A 15,840-nucleotide genomic window follows, 5' to 3' on the forward strand; every position below is an offset into this window, starting at 1 on the left:
GCTCCTGCAAGTAAAAGGGAAAGCTTGCAGGGGTTGTGGCAGGAGCTGGCTCAGCCCTTGGTGCAACAGAGCTATCACAGTATCATCCATCTGTGTTTCCCACCTTGGACAGTCCCTTGTCCACAACATAAAATGACCCTAGATTTGTGGGGGCACCTTTCTCTGCCCCAGAATAACCTACAGAATAATCTCTGTGGATTATTCTGACAGTACAAAAAAGTGTTTGCACTGCAGCTCAAACACTGCAAACACCCTGAGAAGCCTGCCAAGGGCAGCAGCCAGGGTTAATGGTAGAGAAATACATGGTTTACACCCTGGGTTCAACTCAGAGAGCAGAAATCTACAGGCATCACCAGCAAGCTCCAGACAGGAGTGCTGAGCCCAGGAAGCCTCAGCTGAGGTGCTGCAGCACACACCTGCACAGAGCACATCAGAGAAACCAGGCTGAAACTCAGACACCTTCACCAAAGCCCCTGACACAGCCATGCCATTGTGTGTAAATACATCTACAAAACCCCACACTGAACGGGGCATGACGGGTGAGCCTGTCTGGAAAATCCTTCACTTACAGCTCCTCCTGCTTTAGCCAGGTGTCTTTGTCTCCTGCATGGAGAGCCAGGAGAAGCTCATGCACCTGCCTCACACAGCCAGCTCCTGCCAGGTACAAAATAAAGTACTGTCTCAAGCAGCATCAAGAGAAATATAGGCTGGATGTTAGGAAAAATATTTTTCCAGAAAGGGTGATAAAGTTCTGGAATGGCTGCCTGGGGAGGTGGTGCAGTCACCATCCCTGGGTGTGTTTAACAAAGCCTGGATGTGGCACTGGGTGCCAGGGTTGAGTTGAGCTCTTGGGGCTGGGCTGGACTCAATGATCTTTAAGGTCTCTTCCAGCCCAGTGATTCTGTGAGCTCTGTGAAACTGCGTTTTTGTCTCTGCAGCTGGCCCACTCACCCTGACCAGGCTCATTTTCTGCTCAGCACCCAGAACCAGAGCAAACCAAGGGCTGTCCTGCTCTGGATGAGAACATCCCATGGTCTGCTCCACCAGAGAAAATCCAGCTTGCAATCCCCCTGTGCCAGAAACACAACTCCCGGTGCCCACAAAACCCCTTCCAAAGAACAGCCAGCAGCACCTTCCCCACCAGAGAATCCCAGCCTTGTTTTGATGAGATCCTGCCCTTCCACTTAACGCATCTGCTGCGGAAGGGGAAGTTGGGAACGGATCTGCCCACTCCAACCTCAACTTTATTTGTAATTACTGGGCCAAGATGGAAAGCCACTGCCTTGGCTGTTTGCCATTGCCCAACTCAGAGATGACCTCTGCAAATCTCTGTGTCTCTTCCTAGGACCAGAGCACTGGAAAGATAAACACACCATTTTTGAAGGGAAAAGGGATGAACATGCAAGCCTGGGGATCCCTTGCATCAGACCTGCAGCCTCTTTTAGATCCCTCAGCAGCTCTTACATAACCAAGAGTTAGTAAAATAATAATGGTCTTGTTTGTTTGGTGAAAATAGGAAATACAAAGGGCACATGCACACGCAGAGGCAGGTTTGCACAAACACACAGCTCACGTGAGAGCTCATCCCACCACCCTTGGGGTGTTCCTGCAGGCAAAAAGGGCTCCAAACCCAGGGAGCTGTGCTTTGTGTGGGCTCCTGCACTCAGCTGGCACTGTGCAAGAAGCGAGGAGGAAAGTGGGGCTATCAGGTGGGAGCCCCAAAACACAGCACAGCAACTTCTCCCCTCTCTGGTGAACACAACCCCAGGGCTGGGGTGCACTGGCAGTGCCAGGGGTGCCCCTTCTCCCAGCAGTTATCTGTGGTAACACTAGACACGAGCTCGACGCTGGAGCGCTAAAGCACTGACGGATGCATCCTAAAATAAAGCTGGAGTTCACACTAATTACTATTTCAGTTACACTGACTGCAAACACAACTCCCAGCTCAGTAAGAAGTGGCTTTCACGAGCCACAAATGAAAACAAGGTAGTCTTTTTTGATGGAGCATGAGAAAAAGAAAGGGCAAAGCTTGAGAAATTGTAGGGAGATGGGAATTTCCACCGTGATCCACAACCTCCAACTGCTTCAGGGGAACTCTGTGGGAAAATTCAGCTGGAGCATCAACTGGCCTAATTGTAAATGTATAATTGGTGAATGGGCATGCAGCTTTGCTCAGATTTTGAGGTCTAACACGCCAAAGGATGCAACTGTGCAGAGGATCATCCACCAGCAGCAGTGTGAGCTACGAGCAGAGCGCTTTCCCCACTCATCCATTTAATCTCGTTTGCAGATAAGTGTATTCACAAACTAGATTATTTTAATTGATGGCTCTACAGCTGGTTCCTATTCAGCTCTTGATCTAAAGCTGTCCTCGACCTCTCCCATCAATCTATATCCTGATAGTGATGCTCTGTGTGCTTCCTCTCCCTCACAGCATCCTCCCTGCACCCACTCTGGTAGGAGAGAAAGAACTCCAGCTCTGCTGCTTTCCCAAGCACAAATACAAGGTATGTGCACAGAAGGAATCAAGGAACAAGCTGGTCCAGGCAGAGAATTCCAGCTGGGGTCTGTGATGATGCAGGAAATGCTTCCCTGCCTCTTTCACATGCACTTCAGCAGTGGGGTTTTTCCCAGCTGAAGTCAGTGAGGAAATTAACCCTTAGGTTAATTTGAGGAATTAACAGCGAAAGCATCAGGCCCCTCACTGAACTACCTGAAAAAATGGTTTAAAGGACACTGAAAAGTATGGGAAGGTCTCTGGGAGAAGGCAGCCCACCCATGAGAAACCCTCTTGCACCACACCATGCCCCAGGCAGCAAAACAGGCTGTTACCATTAGTTAACTTTTTCCTTCCCATTTTAAGCATTAATGCCTAAAAATTATCACCCTGGCAAGCTCTGCCACCCCCATCCAAAATACCTGGCCCTCATTAGCTCTGCCAATGGAGGAGACTTTGCCGTTCGTGCTGGCAAAATTCTGGGAGCAGGCACAGGAGTATCTCCTTACTCCTCTTACTGCAAGGGACACGTGCCAGGAATGACAAGGGAGACAGTTTTTAAGCAAATAGGAGAAAATACAGAAGAGCAAAGTGCAAACCCAGAAGAGTCTCCTGCAGGTCCCAGCACTGGGGTGAGGGGGACAGCAGAGGGGAACCTTTGTAATGCCACACCACAGACCTTCCTGCAGCCTGCAGTGCTTCCCACAGCCACTCTGGAAAGCATCCCTGAAAATAAAAATAGCTTTGGATCACAAGAGAACACTGGGTGTGTAGCCTGGCTCAAAGCCCCTGGCTAACACCACTCTGTACTTCTGTACCCCTACCCTTGCTATTTCCCAAAACTCCCAGCACTGATAGCTTTTAGCACTCAAGTTTTCAAGCAAAACCTGGGAAAGATGTGTGGCAGCAGGTGAAGCACCAGCAGGCAGGTCAAAGCAAGTGTCAGCTCAGCAGATCTGAGGCTTGCCCAGGCCACCCAGAGAAGCTGGGGCTGTCCCATCCCTGGGAGTGCTCAAGGCCAGGCTGGATGGAACTCTGAGCAGCCTGGTCTGGTGGAAGCTGTTCCTGTCTGAGGGGTTTCAACAAGATGAGCTTTCAGGTCCCTTCCAATCCTTCTGAGATTATGTGATCTCTCCATTTAGGAATCCCAGCTCTTGATTTTTAATGAGCAGAGCCAGCAAGGCTGCTCACATCCCTCTCCAGGGAGGGACAAATATGCGGAATGACCACACAATGCCAATGTCCAGCCCTGCACTTAGAATTCCCCATCACATCCAGTAAGCACAGGCTAAGCTCCTCACCCCATCCTCCTCCTGGGCTCCCCCAGTGCCACTGTGTGACAGTCCCACAATGCCCTCACACAGCCCAAGGACATTTAAACCAGAGCTCAGCATTGCAATGCAACTGTAAGCCAAGAAAAAAAAATTAAAACATGGGAAACACCCTCAAACTGGGCACTGGATGATTTGCCATCAGTGGGGGTCACTGGGGACGAACTACAAAATGTGCACAGTGCAGAGATAGCAGCTTCCTGATGGGCTGGGAGTCTGTGGCTGGGGCAGCAGCAACAGATGCAGGGCTGGAGCCACAGGGAGCTAAGGATATAAGCAGCAAGGTCTGCAGGAATATGTAATACCTTTTAATAGACCAGCTGGTACAGCTGGGAAAAAACCCACAAGCACACAAGCCCTCCTTTGAGCTGGTGCACCTTCATGCCTGGCCATTTTTTCCAGCTGCATCACTTGGTCTATTAAAAGACATTACAGCTCCCTGCAACCCTTGTCTCTTCCTCTGGCCAGTCCTTCCCAGGATGAGGAATCTAGGTCATCCTGATGCTCCCCTTGTGATACCTGACAGCCTGCTGAAATGAAATGAAGATTTTGGTCCTAACATATGGAGCAGTTAATGTCCTGTGCACAGGCCAGAGAAAGCTTGTTGTCCTTTAAGGCCAAGAGCTTAAAGCTGTCACTGCTTCCATCAGTGCACGTGGGTGTTTGGACACCTGGAGGACCTACAGGAGTCTTTGGGCACTTCTGTCAACCTTGCAGGAGGGAATGAGGAAGCCAGGGCTGGTGGGGTGGGATGTGGGACTGCTTCAGGAAAAAACCACAGAGGGATGCTGGAGCGGATGAAAGCAGATTCTGCACTCAGTGCCCAAAGCCTACGGACCATCTTTCATGGACACAGCCCCCACATCTCCTCATGGGTCTGCAGCCCACAGAGCAGCCATAGCCAGCACCCCTGGGTGCCCAGGAGGAGCACAGGCCCCATTCCCACCAGGGCTCTCCCCACTCCTGGCCTGACCTTTCCTGGTAGCTTAGAGGAGGTCGCCGCGTCCTGACGGCTCTGAGCAGCTGGGACTGAAGCTGCCCAGCAAGGCCAGGCTGGAAGGAAGGAAGGAAGTTATAGCAGGCTTTTAAATAGTGCTATGCAATACCTGAAACTTCTATTTCTGTGCACAGATAATATGGTTTCCATATTCTCCTCCTTCTCAGCAGACCAAGCCATTCACGCTCCAACTGAAGCAGCAACAACTCAAACTCTTCACCAGTTTAAACCATAAAAGCTCAGTGAAGCCACTGTGTAGGACAGCCCCAAGCTGTACATTTCACCTAATGAAGAATCTACAGATGTCCTTCCATGCTTGCTCCCCACTCCTATTTTCCCTTTATAAGCAAGCAATGGATTGCAGGAGGTCTTGCAGCCCCCAGACACCAATGCAGCTTCCTGCAAGACATCTGAGGTTGGCAACAAGGTTAGATCCACCCCTCCAGGCTTAGGCAGGGAACCAGAGAGCCAGGAGGATCCTCAGGGCTTTCCGAGGGTCATACACAGCTGCACACAGCAGAGCCAGTGGGGTTTGCAGCACTGATAAGGCAGCTTGGCTGTCATTATGAAAATACCCCCACACTTGGAAAAAACCACCAAGACAGAACTCTTCCAAACTAAATATACTTGCTTCTCTGTGGCAATTAACCAGTTAAAAAAATTTCTTCCTTGAGTTTTCCCATCGCATTTGCCATTTATCAGACCTCTCATCTTGAGTCTACCAGCCAAGAAACAACCTGGACACCTTTGCTGAAATGGGATTTCCTCCACCCCTGGACTCAGCCCAGCACCACCAGTCAGAGAGGATCTCTGAGCTCTGGTCTCTTTGGGACCCCTCCTGATCTCTGCTGTTGGTGATAATATTCCCAAGGATGGTGCCCATCCACCACGGACCACAGCAGGGCTGCCACCTCCTCCTAAGGACCACCACACCTAGGAGTAATATTCCAGTTTTCCCACCTTCCCAAAGTGCTGGGACAAGCAACAGGTCCTGCACCCACAAAACAACTCAATTCTCATGAGGACCCAGCACACTTCCAACACCTGCTCCAGGACAAGAGCCCAGCACATCGTATTCAGCTGGTGACACTCCTTCCCAGACAGTGGATTTCATGGAAAGGGAACATGCCCTGCCTTGCAGCCCCCACCAGGGATACCAATGGGACACCTGCAAGCAGGAAGCCACCATTTCCAAGTCAGCAAACACCAGGAAAATGTACCAGGAGCCACCTCAGGCCCCAGCCTGGGAAGGAATCAAGCCCAAATAAATTAGTAATGCAAGCACCAGGATTCAAAGAGTAACAAGTAATGCAAGGTTTGATGACAACACTGCTGTTCAGGACTTGGTGTGATTCCATTGCCAGGAAGTGACAAGTGCCGGACTGCCAAACGGGCGTGGAAGAGGAGTGATTTAAGGAATACAGGTGGTTTTAGGAAGGCAGCACTAACACAGGAGACTAAAAGCTATTTCCTAACTGAGCCTGGTTACAAATCTCAGCTAACCTTCCCTGCACTGCAACAGGATTGCCTGGAAAAGGGCACGTCCTGCTCTGCAGGATGCATGGATACGTCCATCCCATGGGAAAGCCACACAGAGGGAATGCTCGGTGAGAAAGAGGAACTCAACAGATCCAAGTTTTGGCATGGGAGTTACGAATGCCCTGGAGGAAGAGATCATTTTTGGAAAGCACGCCAGGGAGAGCTCAGGCAGCTCCACCAACGCAGCAAGGGCCAGGCAGGAGGCTGGATGCCAAGCCCTGCACGCAGGAGAAATCCTCGCGCTAAGCAAGGTCAACGGGATTACAGGGGCAAGCAGGGATTGCTCGCACGAGTGGAGATGGGAAGGGCCCAGCCCTGCTCTGCACCCAGGCTTACACTGAGAAAATGCCACCACACAGGTGGCCCTACGTGACTCTGTGTCCAGGACCTCTTCAGAGCCCTGTTTTCCTTCACAATTCGCCTTTCCTGATGGCAGGAGGCAAATCACCCCCCTCCAATTCCCTGGCCGAGCGAGGGGACACAGCTACTGCCAAACCCACAGCCAGAGTGAGAAGCTGAGATGCTGATTAAAAAAAAAAAAAATTAAAAATGCATTGCTTACATCAACTTGCAGAGGGAATCGCAGCAAAGCTGCGCTGAAGCTGGCACGGGAAGCTGCAGATTTATCCAGGAGCAGCCGAGTTTGGAGAATGTGTTCCCTCCCGGGCCCCCCCGGGGCCTCCCCACCCAAAGGGATGGATGAGGTTCATCCCTTCAGCTGTTTATAAAAGCAGCAGCGCTGCGCCCAGACGCACTCGGCAGCATTCCTGCCTCTCATTCCTGCGAGCTATATAAGGGAACGGCCAATTCCAGCCCCGCTCCCCCGTAGCCAGCCCCGATCCCTCTGCGCCGGAGCAGCTCCAGGCTCGGCTTCCTGCAGAAGGACTTAAATCCGTCCTCGGTGGAACACGGCGCTGCGCTGGACCTTGTCATCAAATGGCAGCGCAGGCAGCTGCCAAATCCTGCCGGCTCGGTGCTCTAATAGGGAACAGCTGGAGAAGGACCCTGCATTCCTCCCGCCCCGTCCACACCGGGGGCTCTGTTCGGGAGCCGGCCGCAAGGTTTCCATCCATCACGGAACTGCCCAAAACCCGAGAGCTTCCAGCCCCCTGCGATTTTGGTGCTGAGGAATGAGGGGGTTGCTTTGCTTTTTATGGGTTGCAGGATTTTTTTTTGGTTTGGGTTTTTTTTTGGTTTTTTTTTTGAGAGGTGTTGGAGAAACAGAACTGCGCAACTAAATGAGATTTTGCCTTCCCTGCTGACTCTCTGCGTTACAAAAACTCTACTTTAAGCAACTTGCATCCCTGTGTACATCCACACTTAGGAGCACACGCATCTGTAACACACCCCCATAAATAAATACGGGAACACACGGCGCAATTCGCACGGCGCTTCTGAATTCCCATCCTGCCCCAACTCCCATTTACTTTGGAGGAGTTGAGCAACTTATAATGGCAAATAAATAAAAGAAAAATACACTTTCGGTAGCCACGCACATTTGCTGTCCTGCACCCTGCATACTCAGTAACATGAAACAGTCCACTCATATTTTCTCAGAGCTCTGCTGAAACACAAGGGGGTATTCAGAGCCGCAGGAAAAAAATGCGTCCAAACAGGATCTGAATGATGAAATAGGAATTGCCACATTTAACAGGAAAAAAAAAAAATAGGATAACCCAGTTGCCCAGACCTTTATACAATAACAGTTCGTCTGAGGTAGCGATGGGCTGCTTCTGCATGTTGCAGAGACCAAAGCAAGCCACGTTGCCCAAAAGAAGCCTAGAAAATCCAGACTCTACGTGACCTGACTTACTTATTTCACAGGAAACTGCATGGAAGGAGGAAGGGGGGGCACGGGGGGGAAAGGGAAAAAAAAAACCCACCAATCATTCATGCTACCGTAGTTACACCACGCCATGGAGCGGAGTAGTTTGCTGTGAAAAACCAAACTGAAATAAACCAAACCCCGCTCGGAAAATAAAACGCGAGCAGAGAAGCCGAGCTGTAGGAGCCCCCGGCTCCCAAACCGAACCCTTTCCTTGGGTGTATTTATTTATTTTTTTTTTTAAATTTTCGACGGCATTAGAGCAGCAAACCCGAGAAGGCTCGCAGCAAAACGCCAGCACTCACCGGGGTTGTTGGCCTCCCCTTCGAGGATGTGGAGCTCGGTGCAGTCTGCCAGGGAATGCTCGAGGCAGAGCTGGAGGAAGCGAGCCTGGGTCCGGCTGACGCGCTTGAGCAGCGAGAGCAGCGCAACAGTCTGCTCGCACTCGTTCCAGCCCTTGAACCACCCGGCCAGCACGCCGACCTGGTCTCGGAACATCATGGTGAGCCGGAGGGACAGCTCTGCGGGGAGAGAATAAATAACCGGGACAGCCTCCCTGCCCCGGCGCCGCTGCCGCCACCGTGCTCGGGTCAGGGGTGTTAAAAATAAAAATAATAATAATGATTAAAAATTTAAAAAAAAAAAAAAAATTCTCCTTTGCGACGCGAAGGGCGGGTTTGGTTTCTGGACGCGGCTCTCGGCCTGGGCTGGGTTTTGCTCCCTCTCTTCTGGCTTCGGTGCAGCGCTGGATTCCTGGAGGGAGGGAGCGAGGGAGGGAAGGAGGGAGGTGGTGGGGCCGGAAAAAAAAAAAAAAAAAAAAAAAAAAAGAGCCAAAAAAAGGAAAATCCCAGCGTCAGGGCTGCAGCCAGCGAGGGGAACGACCTCCTCCCGGCGGGGGCTTCACACCTGGAACAGAGAGAGGAGCGGGCGTCAGGGGGGCCGCGGGAGGGCGAGGAGGATGGAGAGGAAGGCTCGCACTCAGCCCGCCGCCTTCCTCCCACTCCTCACCCAACGCGCATTCCCCCACCGTCACCGCGATCCCCCCACATCCAGCACCGCCATTTGGGATGGGGGGGGAAGCACCCAGCACAATCCCCCCCCACCCGCCCAAAAGTTCTCCCCCGCACACGCACTCCGTATAAAAACACACTCACCTGACTCATGCCGGCCCCGGCGATCGGGGGAGGAGGGGGGCGGCGCGGCGCTTTTAAGGTGGCCGTGCCATGTCCATGGGATGAAGGGGGGGGAAAAATGAGGGAAGGAGGCGGGAAAAGGGAAAAGGGAAAGAGGGGAAGGGGTGGGGGGGGGAAGGACGCGCGCGCGCTCCGCGGCGCGAGACTGAGCCCGGCCGCGCGCCGGGCCCCCGCTCCCCCATGCCGCTCATTTGCATACGGGTGACGTCATCGGAGGGTGGGCGGGGCCGCGCGGCGCCGGGGGGAGCCCGAGGGGGACGCGCGTCCCCCGTGTGTCCCCTCCGTCCCCCCGCTCCTCTCTGCCACTCCCCCCGGGAATTTTGGGCGCTCCTCCCGCACAGGGAATGCTGGAAAAACACACTCCGGATCCCCTCCCCGCGCCGCAGCCGGCCCGCGGAGCTCCCGCTGGAGGAAACCACCCTCTAGTGGGCTGCGGGGTAATGGCAGGGGGGGATGTTTTGGGGGGAAAAAGCGCCACTTTGGGCTCTGGTAAATGTGGCCTCGTCCCCTAATGGTTATTTTTAAAACTTTTTTTTTTTCCCAGAGTTTTGCATATTGGATATACGCGTTAAATATACATGGGTTTAACCCCATCAAGCGCCAAGTGTGCAGGGACAGGATTTGAGTTTGGGTTATCATTTCCTGTGCAGATTTTATTTCCCTTCCCTATTTCTCATTTATTTCCTTTCTGTTTTTCTTTTTTTTCCTTTTTTTTTTTTGTTTATTTCCATTCAATTTCAAGGGGTGAGTGATACAGGCATACACAAGAAGGGAAATGGGGGAGAAAAAACGTAACACAAGTGTTTGGAAGAAGACATCAAATACTGAACATAATCAAACATTTTATAAAGCAAAAATAAAGGTATAAAGTGATTTTAATCTGTGGGATTTCAAGGGTGAGTGATACAGGCATATACAAGAAGGGAAATGGGGGAGAAAAAACGTAACACAAGTGTTTGGAAGAAGACATCAAATACTGAACATAATCAAACATTTTTATAAAGCAAAAATAAAGGTGTAAAGTGATTTTAATCCGTGGGATTTTTATTTGTAGGAGTATCTGTCAGTTTTAAGCCATTTCTTCTTGTCTTGTCGCTCCAGGCTGTTGTCCAAAGTGTGTCTCCAGCTCTCTCAGAGCCCCTTTAGGAGTCCCCAAAAAATCTGATCCATGTTCAGGAACAAGTGACACTGGTACCTCTGCTCAGGGCAGTGGTGGAGTCCCCATCCCTGGAGGGATTCAAAAGCCATGTGGACGTGGCACTTGGTGACAGGGGTCACTCTTGGCCTTGGCAGTGCTTGGGGAATGGTTGGGCTCAGTGATCTTAGAGGGCTTTTCCAATTTCCTTAACAATTCTATGATTCCATGATTTTACCCTTGCAGCATCTCCCTGTCCTCATCACTTTGAGGACAGGGAAGCTCAGAGTTGGGAGACGTGCCCAGGTGTCAGGACAGGGTCTGGGAGGGAGACACGATGGGATCATGGCCAAGGGGGGACTGAACCCCTCCACCAGTGAGTCACAGAATCACAGCTCTTAAACCTCATTTCATTCCAAACCCCTGCCATGGGCAGGGACACCTTCCACTGTCCCAGGTTGCTCCAAGCCTTGTCCAACCTGACCTTGAACAATTCCAGGGATCCAGGGGCAGCCACAGCTGCTCTGGGCACACTGTGCCAGGGCCTCACCACCCTCCCAGTCAGGAATTCCTTCCCAATATCCCATCCATCCCAAGTCCCTCTTCAGCTCTCTTGGAGCTGCTTTAGAATCCATCCCCTACAATGTCTGTGTGCTCTGGTGGGAACTGGAGAAAGGAAAACTCCATCTTTGTGCATCCTTTGGTTGCTTTTAAAGCTACACGTGTCTGAATCTACCCCTTTTGGGGGAAAAGTAGTGGGGAAACAAAGGCCACCCAAAATCACCTGGTCCCCTGTGCTGGAGCATCAATCCCACTGCAGGATGGCGAGATGAGGATCACCAGGTAGACATCAAGCACAAATGCTCCATCTCACCACACTCGGAGTTTGCTTTTAGCCCTCAGTCTGTCTGGTGACTAATTAAACAAACAGGACTTCCCTGCCAACAAACCCCTGCCATCTGCCTCGTCCTCCGGCTCCATCCCAATAAACGCTCCACCAAGGAGCCCCTTTCCCCTCACGGAAGTGCTGGGAGCCCTCCCGCTGTCGGGGTGTGCTTTGGGGTGGCCGTGGAGCCGTGAGGATGCACCATCTGCCGCGCCGGGTGCGCGTCTGGCGCGGGAGCGCGGAGCCAGGCTCCCAGGAGCTCCGGGTGGGAACGCTCACACCCCGCTAATTTAAGGGTTGCCAAGCTGGCTGTGCCAAGAACGCCTCCCAGGTTTTGCATTTTGCATGTCTAAAGTGGGAATAGCAGCAATGGGAAGGATATTTAGGGCTGAAGCAGCAAATTCATCCCCTCTGTGAGGCTGGGAAGGGCGGTGGGAAATGGTGTCCCCCCACACCAGCAAGCTGTGGAGGAAAAAAGTAAAAGGACCAAGGCCACAGTTTCTATCCTGTGGTCTAGGAGACACCAAGACCATGCTTACTAATGAGTCCAAAAATAATCACCCACCATTTAGGACCCCACAGTTCCTGCTCCCCAGAGTGTCCCAAGGAGGCAGCTGTGGAGGAGTGAGACCCTGACGTAACAGCACACGCCTGATGTTTGGAGGTTTCTATGGTAATTAGAAAACAGATCTGTGACCCGTGGAAGAAATTCCTTGCTGCATTCCGTGCTCTGCAGGGCGGGTGCCCGTGCAGATCCGTGTGATGGAAGGATCCTCAAGCTGGCTGGGAGCAAATCTCCTTCCCTGACTGCAGTGGGGGCACTCACCAACACCCCCGTGGCCAACTCTCTTCCTGGCAGATGGAGAATCCAGAGTGCAGCCCACATGTCCTGGGAGCAAAGACACCCCATGCAAAACACAAGGCAGATTGAGTGCAGAAGGAGGGTAATTCTCTTTCCTAAGGTAATTCCTGTGGGACCTTGGGGTCTTTGCAGATCCAGCTGGAGCATTTCTGCAGGGCTGTGAGTGCCTGGGTAGGAAGCAGAGAGGGTTAGTGGGGCTGTGCATTGTCTGTGTTGTTGAGGGCTGGGGCAGAGCAGGTGCTGGGCTAGGGTGGGTCACGGAATCACAGAATATCCTGAGCTGGAAGAGTCCCACAGGGATCATCCAGTCCAACTCCTGGCCCTGCACAGGACATCCCAACAATCCCACCCTGTGCCTCAGGGTGTTGTCCAAATGCTCCTGGAGCTCTGGCAGCCTTGGGGCTGTGAGCATTCCTTGGAAAGCCTCTTCAGTGCCCCAACACTCTCTGAGGGAAGAACTTCTCCTAATATCCAACCTAAACCTGCCCTGACAGAGCTCCAGCTATTCTCTGTCACTGCCATGAGAGCAGAGATCGAAGCTGCACCCTCCATGAGGTCTCCCCTCAGCCTCCTCTTCTCCAGGGTCAGTACAGAAACATTGAGATTTGTGTTTACCATTTCAGAGGGAAAATAAGAGGCCTGTGGTAATATTAGCCAAGCAGGTGGTCTAAGCAAATTAGTGAATCCTGATGATGCTCGAGTTCAAAGGAAGCAGTTGCTCATCTCTGTGGAAGCTATCTGATAACATATTTAGCTGAAGAAAGGATGAGTGTACCCACCAGCACACAATGGCCCAGATTTCCTAGCTCATTAAACCCAAATATTAGTGAAAATACCATGGTAAGCAGGCTGAGATAATGAAACACAACATCACTTCCATTTGTTCCTAAACACAGTGTGGGAATTGGCCACTGGGATGGGACCATTTCTCTTACCTTGGGTAGTGAAGTGGAGCTGTAAAATTCACACAAAAAAACACCCTCCGAAAAGCAAACTCACACCAAAAAGAAATATAATAAAATTAAAAAGAAAAAGTAAACAATAAAACCCATGTGGGTCTGTATTTCCAAACTGGATGAGGCAGACATTAAAAAAATCACAGAATCCTTGAAGGATTTGGGTTGGAAGGGACCTTAAAGACAATCTTCCAGCCTTAACATGACCTTCCACGTGGATCAGCTCTCAGTGGATGTACAACCACTGCTTCTTAAGCCCTGTTAGTAGAAAATGAAGTGTTGCACAGTCCAAATCCTGGTGAAAGCAGCACGGGCTGACTCCTCTTCTGCTGGAAGCAGTGATCACTGGGTGATGGAGGATCAGGTCTGTAGGAAAAGCACATTTAACCCTCTGGCTTAAGCTGCAACTGCAGATCTGAAAGGGAAAGAGGAGTGGCAGCATCTGGGTGCAAACACCTGGGGAAAGGAGCACTGGGAAATACTGGTTAGCATGGAAAGGCTGCTCACATTGTATTTGTTTAGCCATTGTCGAGGGGGTGCTGTGAGAAGTTCCCATGTCCTCTCTGAAATGCTGGAAGTGCATGGACATTGCCTCTCCAGCAGTGTCAGCTCTGCCCTGCACGCTTGATGAGCTGGCTCACAGGGACCCCAGGGACACAGAGCCAACAAAATAAATCAGCTTAACTAATGGTGCTCAAAAACCACCCTGGCAAATGTATCACAGGCTGCTCTCGTGCCTGGAGATGCCAACAGAACTGGTGATGAAGAGGTGCTGAGGGAGAAGGGAATGCAAAAAGGGATGTGAAGGATTTCCCGTAAGTTTCACTGGGCTCTGCCAGTTTCAAACAACCCCTTGAACATAAACATTGCAACATCTGATCAACAGCAAGTGAGTATTTGCAGAATGTGCCTTTGCAGGACTCAGACCTCTAAGCGTGTTGGCCTTCAGGGCAGCCTGGTTATCAGTGCTGGATTGTGTGGCACACAAGACATGTCCCATTCCATCCTTTCCAGCCATTGGCACGGGCATGGAGAACAGCTCCACTCACACCTGGCATGGGTCTGCACCCCTGAGTAGCTCTAGGCCCCTCTTCATGAACACCAACACCCCTAAAATGCCTGCCAGCCCAATAACTCCCTGCATGGCTGTATCCCATAGCCAGCCTCATGTTTACCTACAACGCTTGGATTTTTCCAACCATTTCCAGCCAGCACTGAGAGCAGCTTGTTACAGAACTTGGAGCTGACTGAGGCTGTGTTGCAAGCAGATGGCCCTGATGAAACAAGACACTGATCCCCAAGGAGGCACCGTGCAGCGGAGCTGCTCGACTCCCCGGCTCCAGCAGCTCCGAGGCAGGCTTGGATATGTGCATTAGCACGCACCATCAAGGAAATTGCTTCCCTAACCACCCCTCTCAAGCAACTCTCTTTGGAAGCCTGGTTCCAGCTTGAGACACATGTCAGCAGCACTGACACTATGGCAGTTTTCCTCGTTAGTTATTAATAATGGAGCAGCTGACAAAATTAGGGTAATTTAAGAATATTGTTAGAGGAGAGAGGAGGAGTTTCCAGGCTTGGGTGAGGGTTTAGATGTAGCCAGGATGCTGGGTTGGAGGAAAGCCTCAATGCTCACACTTGGTGGAATGGAAGGGGATCCAAATGTGGAAGATGAACATGGAGGAAAACAGCCCTCATTGATCCTCCTGCTCCTGGCTCCAAACAACTTCAGCAAAATCCAGGGAAGTGCCATCTAGAGCTGCATGGACTAACAAGCATGTGTGGGCACAGCTGGAATAGATGTAAATGGAGATGATCCACTGAGACCTCTGAGGGCTGTTCTGCATCTTACCCAAGCCCTCCTAATGACAGAGTGTTGAAAATGCCGTGAAATTTGATGGAGACTTTTTCATTAAGAAGTTGGTGCCAAAAGGGAAAACTGGAGCTGGCAGACTCCTTCACACATTTTTGTGTCTCTGAGAAGACACTTAGAGATTGAAAGACTGGGAAAGTTGTAGTCATTCTTTAATGGGAATTCACCAGCTCCTGGCAAATAGTCCTTTTTGGTTCTATAGCAAAATGTAAAGGTAATTTCTTACAAGTGTCATTCAAGCTGTCTCAGTAGAGGAGAGTTTGGATGATATTGCAGCCATTCCAGCCAGGGTTTGGTACTGAGCACCTGGGAGGAGAAAGGCGGCAGCTGGGTCACCAACCTTGTCTCATGTGTGGCAGCATCTGGTGAACAAAAATCACTGCTTTTCAAGCTGTGCTGTGCCATAAATCACTGCCCTGCTCTTACCTGGATCAATGGAATGTGCTGCCCCACAGGGCTCTGCTCACCCTGGCAAGCAGAGACAATGCCATGTCCGACTCCCTCAGGGCTCCTCACTTGTCATAATCATCCTCAGCCTTGCTGCCAGCAAGATCCCACCCCAGGCTGCCTCCAAGCTGGTGCTTTTTGACCTGGCAGTCTTTTCCTAGAGGGAAAATCCTTGAAATTGAGGACCCTCAGGAGCTGGAGTGAACAAACCAAATGAGGTGTGTGTGCTGCACGTGAGCAGGGAAGACACAACATGTGTATCTCACAGTTCTGCTGGCAGGACACTGATCCCTGATAACCCT

The 15,840-nt window shown here is 51.3% G+C and overlaps 1 protein-coding gene across 3 annotated transcripts in view; it reads right to left on the reverse strand.

Moving 5' to 3' along the window:
* The window catches only part of SAMD4A (sterile alpha motif domain containing 4A), a 95,460-nt gene extending 85,963 nt beyond the window's left edge, over nt 1-9,497 (reverse strand). For all 3 annotated transcript variants that reach the window (XM_039712444.1, XM_039712442.1, XM_039712443.1), the window contains exons 1-2: nt 9,344-9,497; nt 8,495-9,095 (exon numbers count right to left, since the gene is read on the reverse strand). In XM_039712444.1, coding sequence (XP_039568378.1) covers nt 8,495-8,690 — 196 coding nt within the window. In that variant the 5' untranslated portion in view covers nt 8,691-9,095; nt 9,344-9,497. The remainder of the gene's footprint in view (nt 1-8,494; nt 9,096-9,343) is intronic.
* Nucleotides 9,498-15,840: the final 6,343 nt, after the last annotated feature.

The sequence above is a fragment of the Passer montanus genome, unplaced genomic scaffold, assembly GCF_014805655.1.
Source record: "Passer montanus isolate IOZ18808 unplaced genomic scaffold, ASM1480565v1 scaffold27, whole genome shotgun sequence".
In the NCBI taxonomy this organism is placed as follows: Eukaryota; Metazoa; Chordata; class Aves; order Passeriformes; family Passeridae; genus Passer; species Passer montanus.